Raw genomic sequence first — 20,491 nt, 5'->3', positions numbered from 1 at the left:
CTCGCCACGCCCTCACTAATATTCTGAACACTGATGCTGGTTCAGTGTTTCACAAACCCGGATCTTGTGCACCAGCTGACCCAGAGTAAACAGTGGTGGCTGAGAGGAAGGGTGAAGTTTCTGCCTCTCAATAAAGCTCGCGCAAATACTAGCCTAGTAGCCTTAGATATAATAACATCAAATATTATCGGCAAACACTGGAAGAAATGAACTCGTCCAAAAGAAGTGAAAGTGACTGGCAAGGTTTAGTGAGCGAGGTGAGTGCTGCGCTACTAAAACACGGTGGTGATGATGATGATGATGATGATGATGATGGCTGTTGCCATATGGTGCTGCATCGCTGCCAAAACCACCTGAACTCAAGCTTTTATACATAATCAAATGTGCTTTTAAGTTGTTAAAAACTGTCTGAATTTTATCTTGCCTATGTTTAAGAGTGCCTCCCACTTAAAAAACTCATGTAAAATCTATAAACTACGTCAAAAAAAGTGTTCTGTTTTAAATTATTATTTTTTTAAAGTAACGTACCTCCTATATTCAGGTTTTCCAAGACCATGGGAACCCGGTTCCTTAAAGAAAAGAAGGGGATAAATTAAAATGAGAAATATATTTATTTTTTTAGTTGTTTTTGCTTATTGTAATGCTTATTTTAAATAAGTTAATTGTTAGTCATCATGATAAGGCCCCCTTTGAAGTTTACTATGGACCCCTGGTGTAGAAACACTGGTGAAAAGGTGGTTTAGCTGGTTTGCTGTGGATTCAAGGTGAACTACCAGCGCTTTACTAGTCTGACCAGCAGCTAATAATAATTTAGAGAAGACCAGCAATGAGAAATTAGTGACAACAAAGGACCAGCTAGAAACCATGTAAAAACCATCAGTGGTTTTAGCTAGAATTTTCAATAACGGTTTAGCAATTTATGATGAATGTTAGACTTAATGTGTTTTTTAATCTGATCATACACAGTTTTGGTTTGCTGATATATTTTCTTGTTTTCTAGTTTAGATGAAATGTGTTTTTTATGTAACAAAAGTTTTGATCTCACTTAAAGTGCTTTTGTTAGTTTTTATGGCACTTTATAAAGAAATGCTTTATAAATAAACACATTTCTTATTTATTTAACTTTTAACTGCTTGCCCTATTGATGCATGGTAATTAAATATTTAAAGCCTCATTATAATGTTTGTGTTGTTGCTACTATTTTACATATTTTTGTGCCTCACCCTCACCACACGTACACTACCAGTTAAGATTTTTTTTATAGACGTCTCTTATGCTCACCAAGGCTGTATTTATTTGATCAAAGATACAGTTAAAAACAGTAATATTGTGAAATATTATTACTATTTAAATGAACTGTTTTCTATTTGAATATATTTAAAAATGTAATTTATACCTGTGATGGCAAAGCTGAATTTTCAGTATCATTACTCTAGTCTTTAGTGTCACATGATCCTTCAGAAATCATTCTAAAATGATGATTTGCTGCTCAAGAAACATTTTCTTATTATTATCAATTTTGAAAACGGTTGTGCTGCTTTATATTTTTGTGGAAACCCTGATTCTGATGTGACACTGAAGACTGTAATGGCTGCTGAAAGTTCCGCTTTGCCATAACACGATTTTAACACATATTAATTTTAACATATATTCAAATAGAAAACAGTTATTTTGAATTGTAATAATATTTCACAATATGACTGTTTTTACAGTATTTTTGATCAAATAATTGATGAAAAATGAACGGTGAGCATAAGAGACTGTTTTCAAAAACATCATTCCAAACTTTTGACCGGTAGTGTACAGGTCCACACTGGCTTCTTGTTTCTGCAGTTCTTGATATGCAAACGTAAACTGGAGAGCAAGAAGGACGGCCTTCTCATTCTGTCCAAAGAGCTGGACACCTGTCAGCAGGAGCGAGACCAGTACAAACTGATGGCCAACCAGCTGAGAGAGACACACCAGAGCTTGAAGAAGAAATACAGAGAACTATTTGTGTGTCATCTAACCGATTACTATTCATTATTATTTATATTTAAAAGTGATGATTTCTTGGCTATATAGTTCATCCGTATGCTTTATAATGTATTTCAGGATGGCGAATCTTCACTTCCCCCAGAAAAACGAAATCAGGTCAGCTGATTTATACTTTATTTTACTTTACTTTTCAGTTCCTTGCAGGTCATAACTTTCTTTTTCTGTTTGCTTTTCTGTCTTTCCCTTTCTCTCAGGTGAATTTGGCTCAATTGTTGATGGATTCGAGGGAGAGAAATAAGCAGCTCGTTGAAGAGGTGAAGGAACTGACTCAGAGACTCAGTGAGACCCAGGGAGACAATAAGGTACCCATAAAACTATTTAAATTAGCTATGTTTGCATCCAAACTCGAAAAATTGGAATATCATATAAAACATTTGCGAATAAAGCACAGTTTCCATCCCACGTGTTTAAGAGAACAAAATCTTCTCTTCCTGGGAAACTGGCGCAAAATAATAATACGTTTCTGTAACCGGAAAAGCATGTGATTTTTTTCCTACTTAACAATCCACAGATGAAACGCAATATCAAACACGGTCATGGAACAGTTGTATACAAGTTTTAATGAATTGAGTACAAAAGAAAAGAATTTTTTCTGAAATAGAAATATTTTGTAGCATTATAAATGTCCGTAATGTCACTTTTGATAAATTTAATGCATCCTTGCTGAATAAAATTATTTTCTTTCATATCTTTCCAAAAAAATTAAAACATCTTACTGACCCCAAACTTTTGAACGGTAGTGCATAATGTTACAAAAGCTTTCTATTTCCGATAAGTGCTGTTCTTTTGAACTTTATTTATTTATCAAAGAATCCTGAATTTTTTTTTTACACAACTGTCTTCAATATTGACAATAATAATAAATGTTTCTGTTTGCAGCCTTGGTGAGCGGAAGAGACTTCTTTTAAAAAACATTTTAAAAATCTGACGATCTAAAACCTTTGAACGGTAGTGTATGTGTCCTTTTCTTATCCCTGTTGTGATCTTCTCTTCATAGCTGTTAAGAATGACCATCACAAAACAGAGGCTTGGGGATGATGAAGTCGGGTTCAGACATTTCCCTGTTCATGAGCGTGAGGATCTGGTCAGGCAACTGGAGAAAGCAGCACTACATGTGCGTCTTTATGTTTTATATGATTCCCATACTTATTTATTGCACTTCTCCAGTTCTAGTGAATGAAAAAACATATTTTTCGAGTTCTTTCCTGTATGCTAATCATATATTTTCACTGTAATGACGGTAAATCAAATATGGCGCTTTGTACGAATATCTGCTGGTACTGTTTTTTAAGAGAGAAGAACTTGAACACAGTCTGAAGACGGTGAGCGACGAACTGCAGGATATAAAGGCAGAGAGGACCGTGTTCAAGGAGAAAGCTGAACGTCTCAACCTCGAGCTGAACCACATCCTTGGAGGCCAGGAGAAGCGCATCATCGACTTGGACGCCCTCTGCATGGAGAACAAGTGAGGGAGTGTTACTGTAGCTTGTCAGATCTTCATTATGTTTAATAATTCAGTGGTTCTCAACTTGTATGACTCCAAGGCCCTCTATTGTCCACAACAATATTTGATGACCCACTCATGCAGGCTAGGTTTCTAGGTTTCATTTGATGTAATAAAGGAGTTTGGTTTTAATTATATATACATATATATTATTATTATTTTTTTTACAGTAACTAAGAGTGTCCATAGATTAAAATAAGTAACTAAAATAATTATAATTAAAATAAGTTACAGAATTCCCCAAAATTAAATAGCTGAATGTTTTTCAGGGTTGTTTGACTTTTCCAGGTGTTTGTAATTTACTGGATATGTGTTCTTTTTTCTTTTTCTTTTTTTTAATTTTTACTCACAATGAATTCGACTTTTCTAGATGTTTAGAACACTTCTTAACAAATTAATTTGACTTCTTGATGTTTATAAATGACTAGATAAAGGATTTTAAAAATAATAATTTTACCCTCTCTTCTTAACTAATGAATTTGACATCTTTTCTAGATGTTTATAATTGACTAAATAAAGAATATTTAAAAATAATTTTCACCCACTTTTTTTAACCAATAAATTGAACTTTTTTTAGACGCATGTAATTTGCTGGATAAGGATTTCTAAATAAAAATTTTACTCACAATTTTGGAGCTTTGCATAACTAGAAAAATATTGATTCTTTATAAAAATGCGTATGGCATTTAAATGTTTTATTAATTTACATGACATCTAGAAATCACATTTTTAAAATTAGACTTCCTCATACTGTATATCCAGGTTTTCAAAGTCCTTGAGAATCTTGGAGAGAGTAAAGAAAAACTAGAGAGAAAGAAAAACTACTACAGATATTGAGGGCATGAATTAAAATTAGAATTAGCTTGATTTTGAGTTGTTTTATCTTTTTTTTTTTTTTTTATCTTTTTTTTAAATCAAGTCATCTTGAGGCCTAGAGTTTTCTGAGGCTCTCTTGTGAAGAATCATATTAAACTGTTCAAACTGGTTTTTGAATCATTGTAGGTGGTTTGCTGCTGGTTTAAGGTCTCTAACTAGCCCCGCCAGCAGCTGATTGATCATTTAGACCAGTCATGACTAGTAAGTGACCAGAAAGGACCAGCTGGAATCCATTTAAAAACCATCTGAAGCCTGTTTTAGTTAGACATTTAGCAAGGTTTTAGCAATTAAAACAACAAATCTGGAGATTTCGACTGAATGTGTTTTGTAAGCAGTTGTGGTGTACAGTTCACATGTATGTTGTCTTTTTTCAGTTTAGATGAGATGTTTTTCCATGCAACAAAAGCTTTTGTCATATTGCAGATACTTGCATGATAGATTAAAACAAGTTCAAGAGGAGGTCAGCCTGTTGAAGAGGAACATACAGAAATATAAGGTAAGGCTGAGAAGTCTTTTACACGGCTTTAATATTTTATGGTTTCATTTTTATTATTATAATAACATTTTATAATTAATATTGTAATATTTCTCTGTATTTGCAATATTGCTGTCTTCCTGAATATCTTGTAGACCGCTCTGGATCGAAGAAGAAATCCTGAAATCTCCTGCAAGTCTAACAGCAGCGCTCTTACTGGAGTCCTTTCTCCTAAACAAGGTGCTTGAGTCATGTGATTGCTTTTTTCTTAGAAGGCTTAGAAGCAAAGAAATGTTGCTTTACAGCATATCAAATGACTGCATACACTTGTGTGCGTTTATTCACTCAAATACACCTCTATTCCTGCTGTTTGCAGTGCAAGGGTTGCTGTCAGAGGAGAATGGTTGCAGTTTACCAGCCACACCTCAGTCCATCTCAGACCTGAAGTCTTTAGCGACAGCCTTACTGGAGACCATTCATGAGAAGAACATAATCATTCAACACCAAAGACAGACCAACAGGTTTGTGTGTAACTGTATTTGCACTGACAGTACAGAAAAAGGTTTGGTGTAGAAACAATTTTCACTTGCTAGTAAATTTCACAATTTTTAGACGATAACACATTGAATTAAACATGATATTTTGTTTGATCATGATCTTTTCTTGTAAAACGTACTCCAATAATCTTTATTTACAACTTAAAAAAAAAGTTTTACCAGTGTATTTTTAAAAATCTACATTTAAAGGGATAGTTCACCCCAAAATGAAAATGCTGTCATCATTTACTCAACCTCAAGTTGTTCCAAACCTGTATGAATTTCTTTGTTCTGCTGAACACAAAAGAAGATATTTTGAAGAATGTCGTTAACCAAACAGTTGATGGACCCAATTGACTTCCTTTGTATGGAAAAATAAGTCAATGGGGTCCATCCACTGTTTGGTCAACCATTCTTCAATATATCTTCTTTTGTGTTCAACAGAAGAAAGAAATTCTAACAACTTGAGGGTGAGTAAATGATGATAGGATTTACATTTTTGGGGTGAAATATGCCTTTAAAAATCTTACCTGCAGGCTTCACACACAAAGTGTTGAAAGAAAGAATGTCTCATATTACATACATAAATCTGTATAGGGTGAATTTATTGTGCATTATAGAATTCTGGGAAACCGAGTTGCTGATTTGGAGAGGAAGTTGAAAACTCTGGAAATTTCGGGACTTTGGAGTCTCCCAGGTAAGAGTTTCTTGCATGTTGATCATGTTTTTGTGCTTTCCATTTTCCATTTGTTGATATTGTTCTATTGTTACTAGAATTAATTGTCCGTATACCCTCCCATTATCGGATATCTAATTCTCTAAAATCTTTGTGTTTGTAGGATAGAATTGTAGCCTTAAATGCAATAATGATATTCCAGTCTCTAGATGGGACTCATGTTTGATTTGAGGTTGATTTTGTCATGCTTTATTTTTTTGATGCGTTGACTTAAGTACTAAAGCACATGTAAAGTGCTTGATTATAATTCGAACTGTTGTTCGAAATTGCATTTAAAGTTAATATATCTTTAAATGCACTAAATTGCAACTTAATTACAAATGTGTAATTAATTACAAATACATGACACAATATTCTATAGAAATGACATTAAAGTATATTATATCCTGCCCCAGTTTCTTCCATTTGTATTGTTCACCAGGCAAAACTTGCAAGTCTGGTCACTTAGAAAATTAATGGGTACAATTCTTTCAGTTAGACATTGGTGCAAATCCCAAACCCTAAGTATGAGCAATAGTTGAAGTGATGGTTGACTTGGCAAGCACCACTAATGAAACGATTTTAGTTTAGTTTCATGGACCTCATTTAATTTTTTATGGGCCATTTAATAAGTGTCTACATTGGCCTACTTTTGTAGAAAATGGGCGGACAAGCACTAGTAAAAGAGAAGTACTTGCAGTCGCCGTCCACAAGAGTGTAGTAAAGCACTGTCACTGAAGCACAGATCACACGCTCACATGTCATAAGACTGTCATTCTGCCGCCATAAAACTGACAAGCATCCATTACTGAAACTGATTGCCCACATTACAAACACATTTGGGGAATGTGGTATTATTAGGGAACTTTGTGGATGAGAGAGAGGATCACAACTCAGTCTTTGAAAGTGATCGAATGGCAGAGTTGGTGGCCTTGCAGAAATGAACGGGGGAAATCAAGTTTAAAGTGCACTCGCAATTTTTATCCCCTCATTAAAGAAGTTTTAACTCTAAAGAAATGAATAGTACTTTTGGTACAAAATGTTTAAAGTCACTCACATGAGATGGACACTAATAGTAGCCTAATAAAAGCTGATTTAGTGTGTGTCTCCATGCCAATAGGTGTCAGTATAATACATATTGGACACTTGTGAAAAAGAAGTGCACTTAAAGGGTTAGTTCACCCAAAAATAAAAATTGTCATTAATGACTCGCCCTCATGTCGTTCCAAGCCCGTAAGACCTCCGTTCATCTTCGGAACACAGTTTAAGATATTTTAGATTTAGTCCGAGAGCTTTCGGTCCCTCCATTGAAAATGTATGTACGGTATACTGTCCTTGTCCAGAAAGGAAATAAAGACATCATCAAAGTAGTCCATGTGACATCAGTGGGTTAGTTAGAATGTTTTGAAGCATCGAAAATACATTTTGGTTCACTTTATTCAGCATTGTATTCATTTCCGGTTAAAAGTATGTTTGAAAAAATATATACTTGCGGATATAATATGATAGCAATAAAAAGCCACTTTAGTTTAAGAGACTACATTTCACTTAAGTTCAATTTTAAGTTCAATTAAAATTTAAGTTACTTAAGTTCAATTTTCAAAAAGTGCACTTAATAATTCCAAACTAAAAGTTTTAGGTTCAAGTACATTTTAAAGGATTGCTTTTGTCGTGCTTTAAAGAAATACACTTATTTTGATGTGTTGACTCCAATATTAAAGCACATGTAAAGTACTTGATTATAATTTTGAGCTGTAGTGTGTTATTCAATATTACATTTAAAGTTAATATTTTAAAATGTAAATTGCAAATTCATCATTACAAATGTGTTATTCTAAATATATCAAAATAGATGACTTATAAGTTTCAATAGAAATGACATTAAAGTGTATTTTAGATTGTTTGATATTTAAAAAGATTAGTTGCATATAAAGATAAATCTTATATAAGTGGGTCAAAAAAGCACTCTACAGTTTAGCTTATTACATTTCATTTCAAATAACATGCATTTAAGTGTCTGAACTTTTACGTACAGTTATCAAATAAGTATATTCTTTTAAAGTATATTAATTCTGTAATAAATAATATTTCTAAAAGTATGCTAAAGTGTGCTTAGCTTGGACATAGTGAGTGCATTCGAGAGAAAAAATAAAAGACGTGTTTTTTTTTTTTCAGATCGTAGACATCCCTGTCCTTTTTTTCTTGTTGTCTGTTTAGTTGACAGGTTGTACTTGTTTCCTTGTTGACTACTGCAGTCCTGTCAGAACAGCCTGTCTGACTTAAACTCCTTTTCCCCTTACGACTCTTTTTACCTGTCATCGCAATGACAAAACAACAAGTGAGAGAGATCATTTCTTGTTTGAAATGTGCCAGAAGTCACCATGAGAGGAAATTAGCAGTCTTCTGCAGTGACTTCTGCGACTTCAAGCCGTACGATGTGACGCAAAGCTCGGTTTGTCCATAAAACTAGATGGTTTTGTTCCCCAGTGTGAGGCAGGGACAAGCAGTGAATGAATGGATGGATGGGCATCTGCCAGGTGGGGATCGCCTCTCATCCATCCATCCTGTTTTGCACAGCGGGCCGTGAAGCAGCCGCAGTGAAGCTCCATGCTGTTCGGCATACAGAATTAGCCCGGCTTTTTAATTAGCTCAGAAGCCGGTCTCCATAACACAACAATGACCTTTTCAAACAAAGGAAGTTGAGCTTTAAGCATCATTTCAGTGCCTCTTAAAAATAAACCCTCTCTTGAGATCTTCAAGTTGTCCAGAGGAACATATGGAGGTGCACGGCTGCTGTCAATCTAGGATCATTTCTGGAGATTTACATAGTGTGCTCAAAAAGTTTTTGGCCACTCAAACCACTCTTAAAGGGATAGTCAACCCAAAAACGAACATTTTGTCATCATTCACCCTCATGTTGTTCCATACCTGTATGACTTTATGTGGGACACAAAAGAAGAAAAAATGTCTCGGTGTTGTTTGTCAATACAGTCAAATCTTGTTTCGGACGTCATTGACTGGTTAAAAACTGGTTAATTTTTTTTTTATTGGTTTAATATTTTTTTATCTAAATGCAATGACGTTTTTAACCCTGTAAAGCCTGACTTATTAAATTATAGTCAGAATTTTTTTTATTTTTTTTTTAATGCAATAGTTCATTAAACTTTTAGACAAAATCTAAAAAATATAGAGCTTGAAGAGGAGAAACACTTACATTTTAATCAGAGACTTTTTGGCCAAAAAAAATTAAATTCTGCTATCTTGTAAAGTAAATCAATGAAATATTTATACCATTATAGCAGACTACTTGCATAAAATGCTTATAAATATCAGTTGTCACTCTATATATTCCAATAAAATGTTTTAGTAAGATGATATTTGCTTAGTTTTATAATCAAAGGTCTGCAGTTTTTATGATTGTGATTATGATGATTGAGATAGGAACAAATAAACGTTCCACAAAAGCCTAATGGATCGTATTTGATACTCACATTTTAACATGATTTTTCTAAAAAAAAATATATATATATATTTATATATGTATGGATACTCAAAGTAAAGTTGCTTTAGTCCAGTAAGTGTTCATTTTGAAATATTAATAGAAAACTTGCTAAAAGACACTGAAGAGGACATTTTTACAATTATACTGAAAGGCCGTTTACTTGCTAAAAAAGTATAAACTATTAATCAGACAACAGATGGCATGTAGAAGATTGTGTGCAACAGGTTTCTCAGCAACATTTTGATCAAATTGAAAATAGTCCTTAGAAATGTGCATATTACATTTGATACAGTATGCTTTGCAGTGTTAAATATGACTTGAGTAACCAAATACTTTTTGTGGCAACAAGGCTTACATCCATGTTCATGTGGATCTCTTAGGCTCAGTGCTGCTTTACGCTGCCGTGGTTCCTATTCACTGCACGACTCTCTTGTTTATTATATTTCATACCACCGTGGCCCTAGAAAGCAGTGTTTAAACTGATCAGACAGTGGAAGCATGGAAGCACTGGTTGGCCAGTGTTATGATGGCACCAGCATATAGTGCTCAGTCCCCTGTGGGCAACATATGGCATTAACCTGTGATGCATGCAGCCAGTACTAATGAAGACAGATGAGGGAGCTGTAGTCACTTTCTGTGTGTGAGTGTATGTGGCCAGTCTGAACCTTTTCAGTCTCCATATGCACAGTACCTCTATAAAATGTCACCCTTTGTGTAGGAGAGCGGTGTACATTTTTTTGTGTGTGTATATATATATATATATATATTTATTTTGAACTCTGTTAGAGTATTTAAAATCATATTATAATTTTAGTAATTATAAAGTTAAAGTTTAAATTTAATTTGACAAAAGGCTTACTATCCATACATTTTTGTGCTATATGCCACATTGCATCTTTACACATTACAGCAGACACACATCCTGCTCATAGCAGTCATAAGCCAATACAATCCAATACAAATTGTGTGCACTAATAATTATGTAATTTGTTTATCATTTAATTAATTTTATGAAATGACATTATTATTATACTATTTATTATTATACTGTATTATTGTTGTTTTTTATTGCTTTAAAGGTGCAGTAAGTAATTTCTGAGAAACTGTTGCTATTTGAGATCAGCCCAAACAAACACACCCCTCCCTTCATTGCTCCGCCTCCAAAATGCACAAATACACAATGCAATGTCTCTTTATCATAGCTGTACCATACAGTACACAAGAGTATAAAGGCAAGAGTTGTTTATTGTTGGTCACAAGAAGCACACCAGCTTCAGGCAAACAATGACACTCAGAACTGTCCTGTTACTATAGCTAACATCACAACACCAGCATATCTTTATTCTGTGAAACATAGCAAAACCAATGTTACTCACGAATGGAGCAGAAACAACACAACCTCTGCATCCGTTTTCAGGCCTTCCTGCTTCGGTCTCTCCAGCGCTGGAAAGCGTTTCTAATATTAACGCGGGTCCTAAAGCTCTTGCCTGATCATAACCCTTCTTTTTAAAGTGATATTCCTCTGACCTTTTCTTTTTTGTAATGTCTCTCAGCTATCTCTCTCTCTACAGTCCTTCTTCAGATCCCCCTTTTGTGCGCTCTCTCTTCTCCCCCATCATGAGTGGACACGCCCCTTACTGCTGATTGGCTACAAGTGTGCTGTGGAGCTCAGTCTGATCCACCTTCAAATCGCTTACTGCACTTTTAAGCGTGTTGTACATCTGGTTTTATCAAAGAGATTAATTCTCTTCATTGTCTATTGGTAGTTTGCATTGATAACAGACAGTCCTTTCACCCTGTAAATGATGTCAAGCTCCTCTCTGTGGCGTTCAACAGGAGGCAGAGATGCCATCACTCTGAGTGCCACTCCTCTGTGCTCTATTGACCATCCGCATCAGCCGGAAGCACAAAAAACCACTAACCCACGACCTCCTGCAGGTGAGCGTGTGTAATTGTGTGTAACCAAATCTGCCATTTGCTAATCATCCCGCCAAGAGGTTGAAGAGCTGTAATTAGCTAATTCTCTGACCAGCCCACCCCTCTTGTCCCTTTGCTATCACACCTATCCTTCACGCACACTCTCATTGGTCAGGCCAGATGAACGCCCAATCCCTTTCAAATGTCATGGCATTTGGCAAATGCTAGTGAATTCTCGTTCGCTGACATTCACCAACTTTTGGGGCGTGTTTTGCGGTCAGGACTGGCCCATAAATATGGATGCTTCTATGTAAAGTGGTATTTCTCGTTTCTGTTGTCCCACAAATAAGCTGCATGCAGTGTTTAACCTTTTAGCTGAATGCTCTCAAATATGGGTCAGTAATCCAGCAGAATAGGCACCAATGATGCAGAGGAGAGGCAGAACTAAGCTGTTGCCATCGCTGATAGGCCGTCACACTCCTTTTCCCAGCTGGATGCCTTTGTTGTGTGTGTTTTATTTGCTGGTGTGCTATTTGAAACTTACACATGCTTTGCCACTATGTAAGGATTGTGAGTGATTTAATAGTAGAGTCTCATAACACTTATTTTACATGATTATCTTATCTTATATTTTAGTCCTTGCCAGGGTTAATATAGTTAGCTAAAAAATGTGTTACTTGAAATAAAATAAACATTAACTGAAATGATTTAAAAAAATATTAATTTCAGTTAGTTGCCAAGGCAAAATGTTAGTTTAGGAAAAATAAATAAATAAAATATTTTAAAAAGAAAAAATTACTAAAAACGTCAAAATCTGGCAGATTTACTAAAACTTGAACTAAAATAAAAATGAATATGGAAAATATAAATACATATCACAGGATTTGTTGTCTTCACCTCCACAGCCGACAGAAAGCAATCCAATGGGACTCATGTTCATGGATGAGCTAATGTATTATAAGTTTATTTAACATTACTGTTGCATGAAGCAGGGCAGCACCGAGAGCCTGGGATATTTTACAGAGCTGTTTTTATCATGCTTATATGCCGCAGTCTGCCGCTGCCGCTACTTTAGTTTTGTTGTTTGTTTATTTTATGACTAAAGTTACATTTAACATCCACCTCCTCATATTAAAAATATGTTTTAGTGTGCTGAAAGTGATGTTATAACGTTACTCTGTGCGTTGGCTCTGTGGCTGGTATGAGAGAACTTGTTGCACATTGCAGTAAGCTAGATCGATGTTAGAATATAATTTGAATAAAACAAAAAATATTTGTTTTATATTTATATTTTATCAGGTAGAAACGGCAAAAAAAAATTGTATTTCTGAGGTTAATCCTGTAATCACAAACATTTTTGTAATTAACATTTCAAATTATTTGATTTAAATTGTTTTTAATATACTATCACTCCTAAATTCTGTAAATGAAAAAGTTTGAAAACATGCAGCTTTGTCAGAAATATCTTTGAATATTGTCTCAGAATATGGGGGCCTTAAAGGTGAAGTATGTAAGTTTATTGGATCACAAGTAGACAAGGAAGACACGTACCCAGTTACACCTGGTGTTTTAATCTGTCCCTTTTGTCCACTTTCAACCACTTCTGTCCTGATTTCTTTATGGCCGATATTTCAGATCTTTCGATCTATTGGAGGAAATGAAAATACCAGGTGTAAACGAGGCTGTGTCTCACTCGTCTACTTGTGATCCGATCGACCAAAACACATCTAAATACCAGGTGTAAACAGGGCCTTTAATGCATCCAGTTAGACTGCATCAAACAGTTGTGGCGCATTATGTAAAAAAGAAAAAAGGCCAGTGCAGATATTTTGAATGGGTTTATTATAAGCGAGATGCTCGTGTTCGCTCTAGACAATGACACATAGCAACCTGGCTAAACGTATTCTTAATATGTTGGACCTTATTGAAAGTAGCCTATTCTTACCTGTTTAATAGGGGTGGAACGGTACATGACGCAAATTTGACGCTCTATTCGCGTTTGGTGTGACCGCATAATGGGCTGCGATGTCAAGATTGCAATGCTGGAGTGTGTGTGTGTGTGTGTGTGTGTGTGTGTGTGCGCGAGAGAGAGAGAGATGCGTGGGCACGATCGAACTGTGTGTGTGTGTGTGTGCGTGTGTGTGTGTGTGTGTGAGAGAGAGAGAGAGAGGGAGGCGCGGGCGCGATCGAACTGTGTGAGAGAGAGAGAGAGACGCGATCGAACAGTGGAAACATAAAAAACATACTCCGTCATTTTGTTCATACAGATCATTAAACCTGCAAAGTATTTACTTATAGTTGTGTACACTCGCAATAAAACACAACATTGTGCTTTTGTCACACCGTAAACTCTTGTCAAACTGTAACCTACAACTGTCACCCAACCAAAATCACACACACACACACACACTGTTTTAAAAGCAAAACATATTTATCCAACTCCATTTCAAAACAGTCTTTGGGTCCCATCTTTTGGACATTCATCGTATTGCATTGGTTTTCATTTCTTGTCCTCGGAGCACTAATCTTACACATTCTACATTGATTAAAAAAGAAAATCGAATGTGTTTTTAATGGTAGTATTATTTTATACAGAAATCAATTATTTATAATTCAGATGAGAATAATGTTACATTGTTAATTAATAATGTTAATTAAAATTAAGGAAAACAAATATATTGATCTGAAATATAGCAAATTAATTTTAAATTAATTCAGGTACAATTACCAAACATATCGCAAGGTCTTTTTATTAATTTAATTAATAAACTAATAATATAAAACTATTGTCAGTGCACTACAAATAAACTGGTTCTATGCCTTTAATAATAAAACTTATTTAAAAAATACAATGCCTTCTGCATTTTTGTTTTGCTTTTCCCTCCATTGTACCGAAATCGCACCGAACCGTGATGTCTGAACCGAGGTATGAACCGAACCGTGACTTCTATGTACCGTTACACCCCTACTGTTTAACATTCCTTTAAGAGCCCGTAAGAGCTGTATACGCGAAAGGGGCATTTGCAAAGTTGCTTTATTTTTGTAATTCCGCTAGGTGGCGCTAGTGTCACAAAAACTACATACTTCACCTTTGACTGGCACCACTAACAAAATCTCTAATGTGATCTCTGGATTGAACCGCTGTAGCCCTCATAGTCTGCCATTTTCAAAGCGCACTCACCATGGTATGAATTCTTAACTGAGCTTCACTACTGTGGTAAACGACACATTTGCCTCGCAGGGCTCCATTCCATTAGCATGGCACTAACACAATGTCCATTAATCTTCTTTGTCCCCCTGATTGGCTCAGATGACAGGACAGGAAGAGGAGGGCCATCGCCATGGGAGCAGGACACAGCTGGCAATGACAGCTTCCCGAACATGTGGCGCGGCTCCCACCCCTGTCCAGATGGAGGCGGAGAGGAGGTGGACACACCTGTCACCCCTGACAACGGGGAAGAGATCGTCTTGTGTGGGACAGACATTGTGAGGCAGACTAATGGGCAGGTCGGGACCGAGGTGAAGGAGGGTCCTGTCGAAAAAAAGACAGGCGTCTGCACAAAAACGTTTTCCGGTCGGGAAATGGAGGGAAGCCCAACTGTGAACGAGGGTGAGGTTTTAGGGGAGCTGTGCCTGATAGCGGAGGAGGCTGAAGATGCAGCTTTGGCTCTGGCTCCAGCGATGCAAATATCTTCAATTACTTTTGACCAAACCGCCTGTGAAAATGTCAACTTTCAAGCCTCTGTGGGAATTCAAAGAGCTTACTTTGAAAATATTTTGGAAGGTGCCTCCATAAAGAAAGAGCCGATTGAACCAAGTGACTCTTCTATTCTATAATAGGAGGTGGAACTGAAGGTCTGAAGACGCTTTCCTTAGAAATGTCTACAATGTGGTGATTTATTGGTCAGATACAAAGCAGCTGAATAAAAATCCATAACACAATCCAGATTACATGCAGTATGCAATACTGAAGCCAAATAAACAGCTCGATTTTTAATGTTTTGTCTGTTTCACTGCAAAAAAAAATATTTTCTTATAGTATTTTATCTCATTTAATTCAGGAAACGAGACGTATTAATTTTGACCTCACTTAAAATACTTATAAGGATTACGTGCTAATACATACATAGACTTGAATAAGTTATTGCTTTCTGTCCCTTTCACACACATTCATCCATACTTGTTGAGAAGCGGCACACACACCTCAGAGTGGACTCAGCTGACAGCTGCTCCTGACTGCAAATACATCAAAACTCAAAGTTTGAACTGCTTGTTCTGCAGAAGAGAAGCTTTTTCTTATTTAATCTCTCTCAGTATTACACGTACACCGGCACATCGGGCGGCATGATGCCAGGCAGCTGATGCGGCATTAGGAAGGACTTTTGGGAAACAGATGGGAGTCAGAGCTAATGGAGTTATGAGGCTTACAGTCTCTGCAGGTTTGGGGTTAATCTGGTTACCCATTCACTAGTCCAAGAATAATGAAGCAGGATGAAAAAATAACAAATTATATTTTTCATTAAAAAATGAAAGAGACACTGTTAATTATGGCTGACTAGCTTTCGTGAGGCACACTCGCAAGGTCTCTCCCTCTCTGCCGTGCTCGCGCTATGTATGTTACACGCGCAGTATGTTCTGTCTCGCATGCGCGCTCTAGATTCCGGGAGATTTGAACTAATTTGTGGGCATCAGGGAGACTTGGGATGTCTGCAATGGCCACAGACAATTTGAGGCAGTGGTGGGGGAAGTGACGTATGCCGTAAAGCAGTCGGATTTTGTAGTTCTTTTTGTGCTCGGGTTACTACCCGAAACCCGAAGTTACATAGTGCAAGTAAAAGCGATACACACCACGTCAGGCTATGGGAGACGTGTCATTTAACCTATTGTAAGTCGATGTACCATCACAAGGGTCTTGGAAATATATTATGAAGGTTGAAAAACTACATAGTGTTACTTTAAGTGAGTATTATTTTCTCCGTTCGCTACAATATGTCTATGGCATCGCTGTCGAAGAGTAGTAAATCCACTTCACCAGTTCATTAGAGTTAACAAAAGTTATCATGAGCATTGGAATGTTTGAAGCTGATGTCATAACAAATCAGAAGACAAAAGACAACAAGTGCAGTGCTGAAAAGGGGCGGGGCTACATAAGGTATAGAGGGTATGCGCGTGACGTCACCGTCAACCGTAGTGACTGTGGTTACGCCCACTGAGTGGCAAAAAGACTGAGCGGCAGCATTCATTTGTTTTCAGCGTGAATGCCACAAAAAACACACAAAACGCATCTAAAAGCGAAGAGCTTTGCGATGGACTGTACAAATAGATTTGACAAGAAATCTGAGGTATATTCTTACAGACTGACGAAAGCTACAGAACAGAGAAGCAAATGGATCGATGCGATTCACAGAAACAACTTGATCCAGGCAGCGAAAGGTGGATTTGCAGTAATCAGCATATCATTTTGTGTCAATATGCTGAAGGGGTAAATAGTTGGGGTATTACTTAGGTGTAAAATCAAACCCTATATATTGTTATATTGTAATGACAACTCATCAATTAAATATATCATCGTATATTCTGCATAATTGGATGTTTTTTTTAAATAAACTTAGTTTTAGGGCTGGATAATATGATGATGTATTTCCCCGGCGTTGAAATCACGCACACATTTAAATGTCAGGAAACAGGATTCCTGGCTGCATGTCAATATCCATGGATCACTTGATCTTTGGTAAGTTGTAAGGAACACTATATCGAGTCCAACCTTTAGTTTAAACTGATAATCGTTTGTTTTTCTCGCGTTTTCACAGTTTCCCCTATTAACTCCAGTCATGCAGCATGCAGCTCTTTTGCCACTCAGTCCGACTGTGTGTTCCGGCGGGAAAGTAACGTCAATGCATAACCTCTATAGCTACTAGTTGAATCATAAGTTCTGCACATTCACAGAAAACAGCTTCCGTGTTGCAAGTAAACTGAATATAGAATGTAAAAGCAAGAGAAAGAACCAAAAACTTCTTGTGTTACAGTGCAGCACGATGCACTGTAGGATCTCTCCACAAGTAGGAGGCAAATCTGTCGTCTCCACCATCTCCTGTCACAGTCCCCTGCTGCCACTGACTACCTTTCACTCTATAGTACTGTAAAACTTCTTAACTAGGACCAAAATCAGAAGTTTGACGCGACACACCGATTGACTCCACGGTGCGCTGCCATCTCCCTGCTGCCTTATGGCAGGTCGTCAGTCACTGTCTTCCCATTGGTACACATATTCTCCAGCTGCCTTTTCTTGCTCTTTGGTCCTATTAGACAAGAAACGCTGCATTTGTACAGGAGGATGCGCACGTAGGCTACATTGTTGAATTATTCATTGAGAAACATATTCAGAAGCAGGTGATAGGGAGGTTGTATGAAATCTTGTGGGATTCATTTTACAGGAGCGCGTGCATTTTGAGCAGCCTGCGAGTACTGTTCAGTTCTTACTCATAAATTATGAAAATAATGGCTTTCGATGGAAGTGTGGTGATGGAACTTTTGTCATCCACATCCTTTTTTTTTTTTTTTTGCTGAAGAAAAAAAATATACAGGTAAATAATCATCTTCCTGGTGAAATATAAAACGTTAGGCTATACTTTTTACATTTATCATAGGCCTATTTAGTTCAGAATTTTAAAGTCCCCCATGTAGTCAATCATTTTATCCCTTAAAACTCATCTTTGATCATCAAATTTACATATTTAAAAGTTTTTCCTTAAAAAAAAAAAATAATGTCATAATAGCTTGAATGTAACTCTACACTCTTGCCTCATTTAGTATACGAGGTTCTATGAATATGCAAATTAGCCCCGCCTCTATTCACCCAGCTTAGAGATCCACTCGTTGATCATCACACGTTGACGTGATTGGTTACAAGGTAGCTTGTGACATCAGAAACACCAGTGATTTTGAGACTGTCTTTGGTTCACTGCAGTTTTAAGGAGATAATACTCAGCAATGGTGTTGACATGAATTTCTACATGGTTTGTCTTAAAGTATAATAAAAATGCCACACAATTAAAAGCTTGATTTTCACCACAGGGGGACTTTAGCATATTAAGCGGGGATTAGGCTACTGTTGTGAATTTATTCAAATTTGGCATAAGCTAATGCCAATGTTTCATGATGGGTCAAAAAGACACCAGAGCATAGAAAAGTCTGTTGCACTTGATGTCTTTTTTTATGTTATGTTAATTAGTTGTGTTACAACCAGGGTTATTAATAAAACTTAAAACCATAAACATTTTTGTTTATTTAAATAAAATTAAACATAATAAAATAACTAAAACTGATTATAATGACTAAAATAATAATAACTGATGCTTCCATGGGGTTAATAACCTCAGTGAGATATGCTTTCCAGGATATTGACATGGCTTTCATTTAACATTATTTATGTGGACACAATTGGACTGAATTTATGTTTTTTGCCCGATAGATACGGTTAAATCTAAAGGCTCAAATGCTAGACTAACATAAATTGTTCTTGCATACCACTCCTTACAAAAACAAATTTAAATGGGTAATTTATTCATTTTCAAATGGATAACTGCACACCCTCCAGTTAGTTTTCTTAAGAAATGTACCACATCTCAGAAGGCTTTAGAGTTTAGTCCTGAGCTGTGATCCGAGTAATGGAAGCAGTAAATACAGTTTTGCTTATAATATCTCCCAATATTTTAAGGAGCAAAATGTTCCCAGCAAGTAGCCGCTGAAGTGACTCTGTCATCAGGCATGTGGAACTTACATAGGCCGACAGCTCACGGCTTTGAATACATCAACGCACAGTAAAATATTATAATTCTTTTCAGTTCACGATATCAGGCAAACACTAGAGTAATCCCAATTCAGACTTTATGCATAAACATTATTAGCTCAAGCATAGCACTGATCCTAAATTCAAATCTGTTCACTTAGCCTATGGCAGCATCTCACAGCAGACATTGCATCTCCCTTCTGAAATTCATTGCATCCAATTATTTCAGCAGTTTTCCCTTCAAGAGCAGTGTCCCAAACAGACTTTAAGAGGAAGCGCACGGCACATTGCGTTTTATGCCCTTATTTATATTCTGTTTGATTTGTTTATGCCTTGGGAATTGAGGCAGCTTGTCTGTCGGTGGTTGTTCAGTACATAAATCATGAAACCGAGCCAGGAAAACTTCTGGATTTCTGATATTTACTAGTGAGTGGAAGTCATGTCACTTCTGGTGGCTGGTATCTGTCACTTTGAAATGTGTGTTAAACTCATAAAACACAAGTTGCGATAGTCTTTGCTTCCCTATTGCAACATATATCAGAGTGAAATGGCTTCTGAAAAAATAAAATAAAAAAGGCTGGATTTAATTTTGTCCTTAAGGGGGTTGACTGGATGGTTGGATGTGTGTGGTTTGCTATTGGTCGATCAGATCTTATGCGAGTGACAGGTTCTCCTGTAAAAAAACAAGATTTGTCAATTTTGATTTCATGCCGACTTTAATGTAGCGGTGATGTGGACATCCCTATTCAGAATTAGAAAGGTCAGCATTGTATAGTGGGCAAATAATAAAAAAAATGTTTTGCAGAAACCAACAGGTGACGTCACAGACACTATGTCCATTTTTTTTTTTTTTTACAGTCTATGATTGAAACTTTCTGTATGGTGTGACCACCTGTGTACACAAGAAACTAAAAGGACAGATCTAATGACTTTGAAAATCAGACAGTGTGTACCTGGCTTTAGTTTCCTTAGTCTTAGAGTACCCCAAATAGTGACATACAAAATGTGCAGTTATCAAACACACCTGATTCAGACTCTTCAGCTTGCACAGTAAAGAATCCATGACCTGAAACGGGTCTACCAGATATAGGAAGACATCCAAGATGTGTACTGCTGGGGTTACTAAAGTTTTTACCCTAC

The 20,491-nt window shown here is 36.5% G+C and overlaps 1 protein-coding gene across 2 annotated transcripts; it reads left to right on the top strand.

Moving 5' to 3' along the window:
• Positions 1 to 173: 173 nt before the first annotated feature.
• ccdc149a (coiled-coil domain containing 149a) lies at positions 174 to 15,559 on the top strand. Of its 2 annotated transcripts, XM_056257827.1 has the most exons (12): positions 174 to 257; positions 1,834 to 1,995; positions 2,095 to 2,133; positions 2,232 to 2,339; positions 3,035 to 3,151; positions 3,330 to 3,502; positions 4,841 to 4,913; positions 5,048 to 5,132; positions 5,269 to 5,413; positions 6,049 to 6,125; positions 11,482 to 11,583; positions 14,873 to 15,559. In XM_056257827.1, the coding sequence occupies exons 1-12, from the start codon at positions 207 to 209 to the stop codon at positions 15,397 to 15,399; spliced, it is 1,659 nt and encodes a 552-aa protein (XP_056113802.1). In that variant the 5' UTR covers positions 174 to 206; the 3' UTR covers positions 15,400 to 15,559. The 2 variants fall into 2 exon arrangements, with proteins under 2 accessions (XP_056113802.1, XP_056113803.1); XM_056257828.1 differs by lacking the exon at positions 11,482 to 11,583.
• The last annotated feature ends 4,932 nt before the right edge of the window (positions 15,560 to 20,491 follow it).

Source organism: Rhinichthys klamathensis, unplaced genomic scaffold, assembly GCF_029890125.1.
Source record: "Rhinichthys klamathensis goyatoka isolate OS25496 unplaced genomic scaffold, OSU_Roscu_1.1 h1tg000145l_1, whole genome shotgun sequence".
Classification (NCBI taxonomy): Eukaryota; Metazoa; Chordata; class Actinopteri; order Cypriniformes; family Leuciscidae; genus Rhinichthys; species Rhinichthys klamathensis.
The sequence above is the reverse complement of the archived record's forward strand: the minus strand, read 5'-3'. Positions and strand labels throughout refer to the sequence as shown.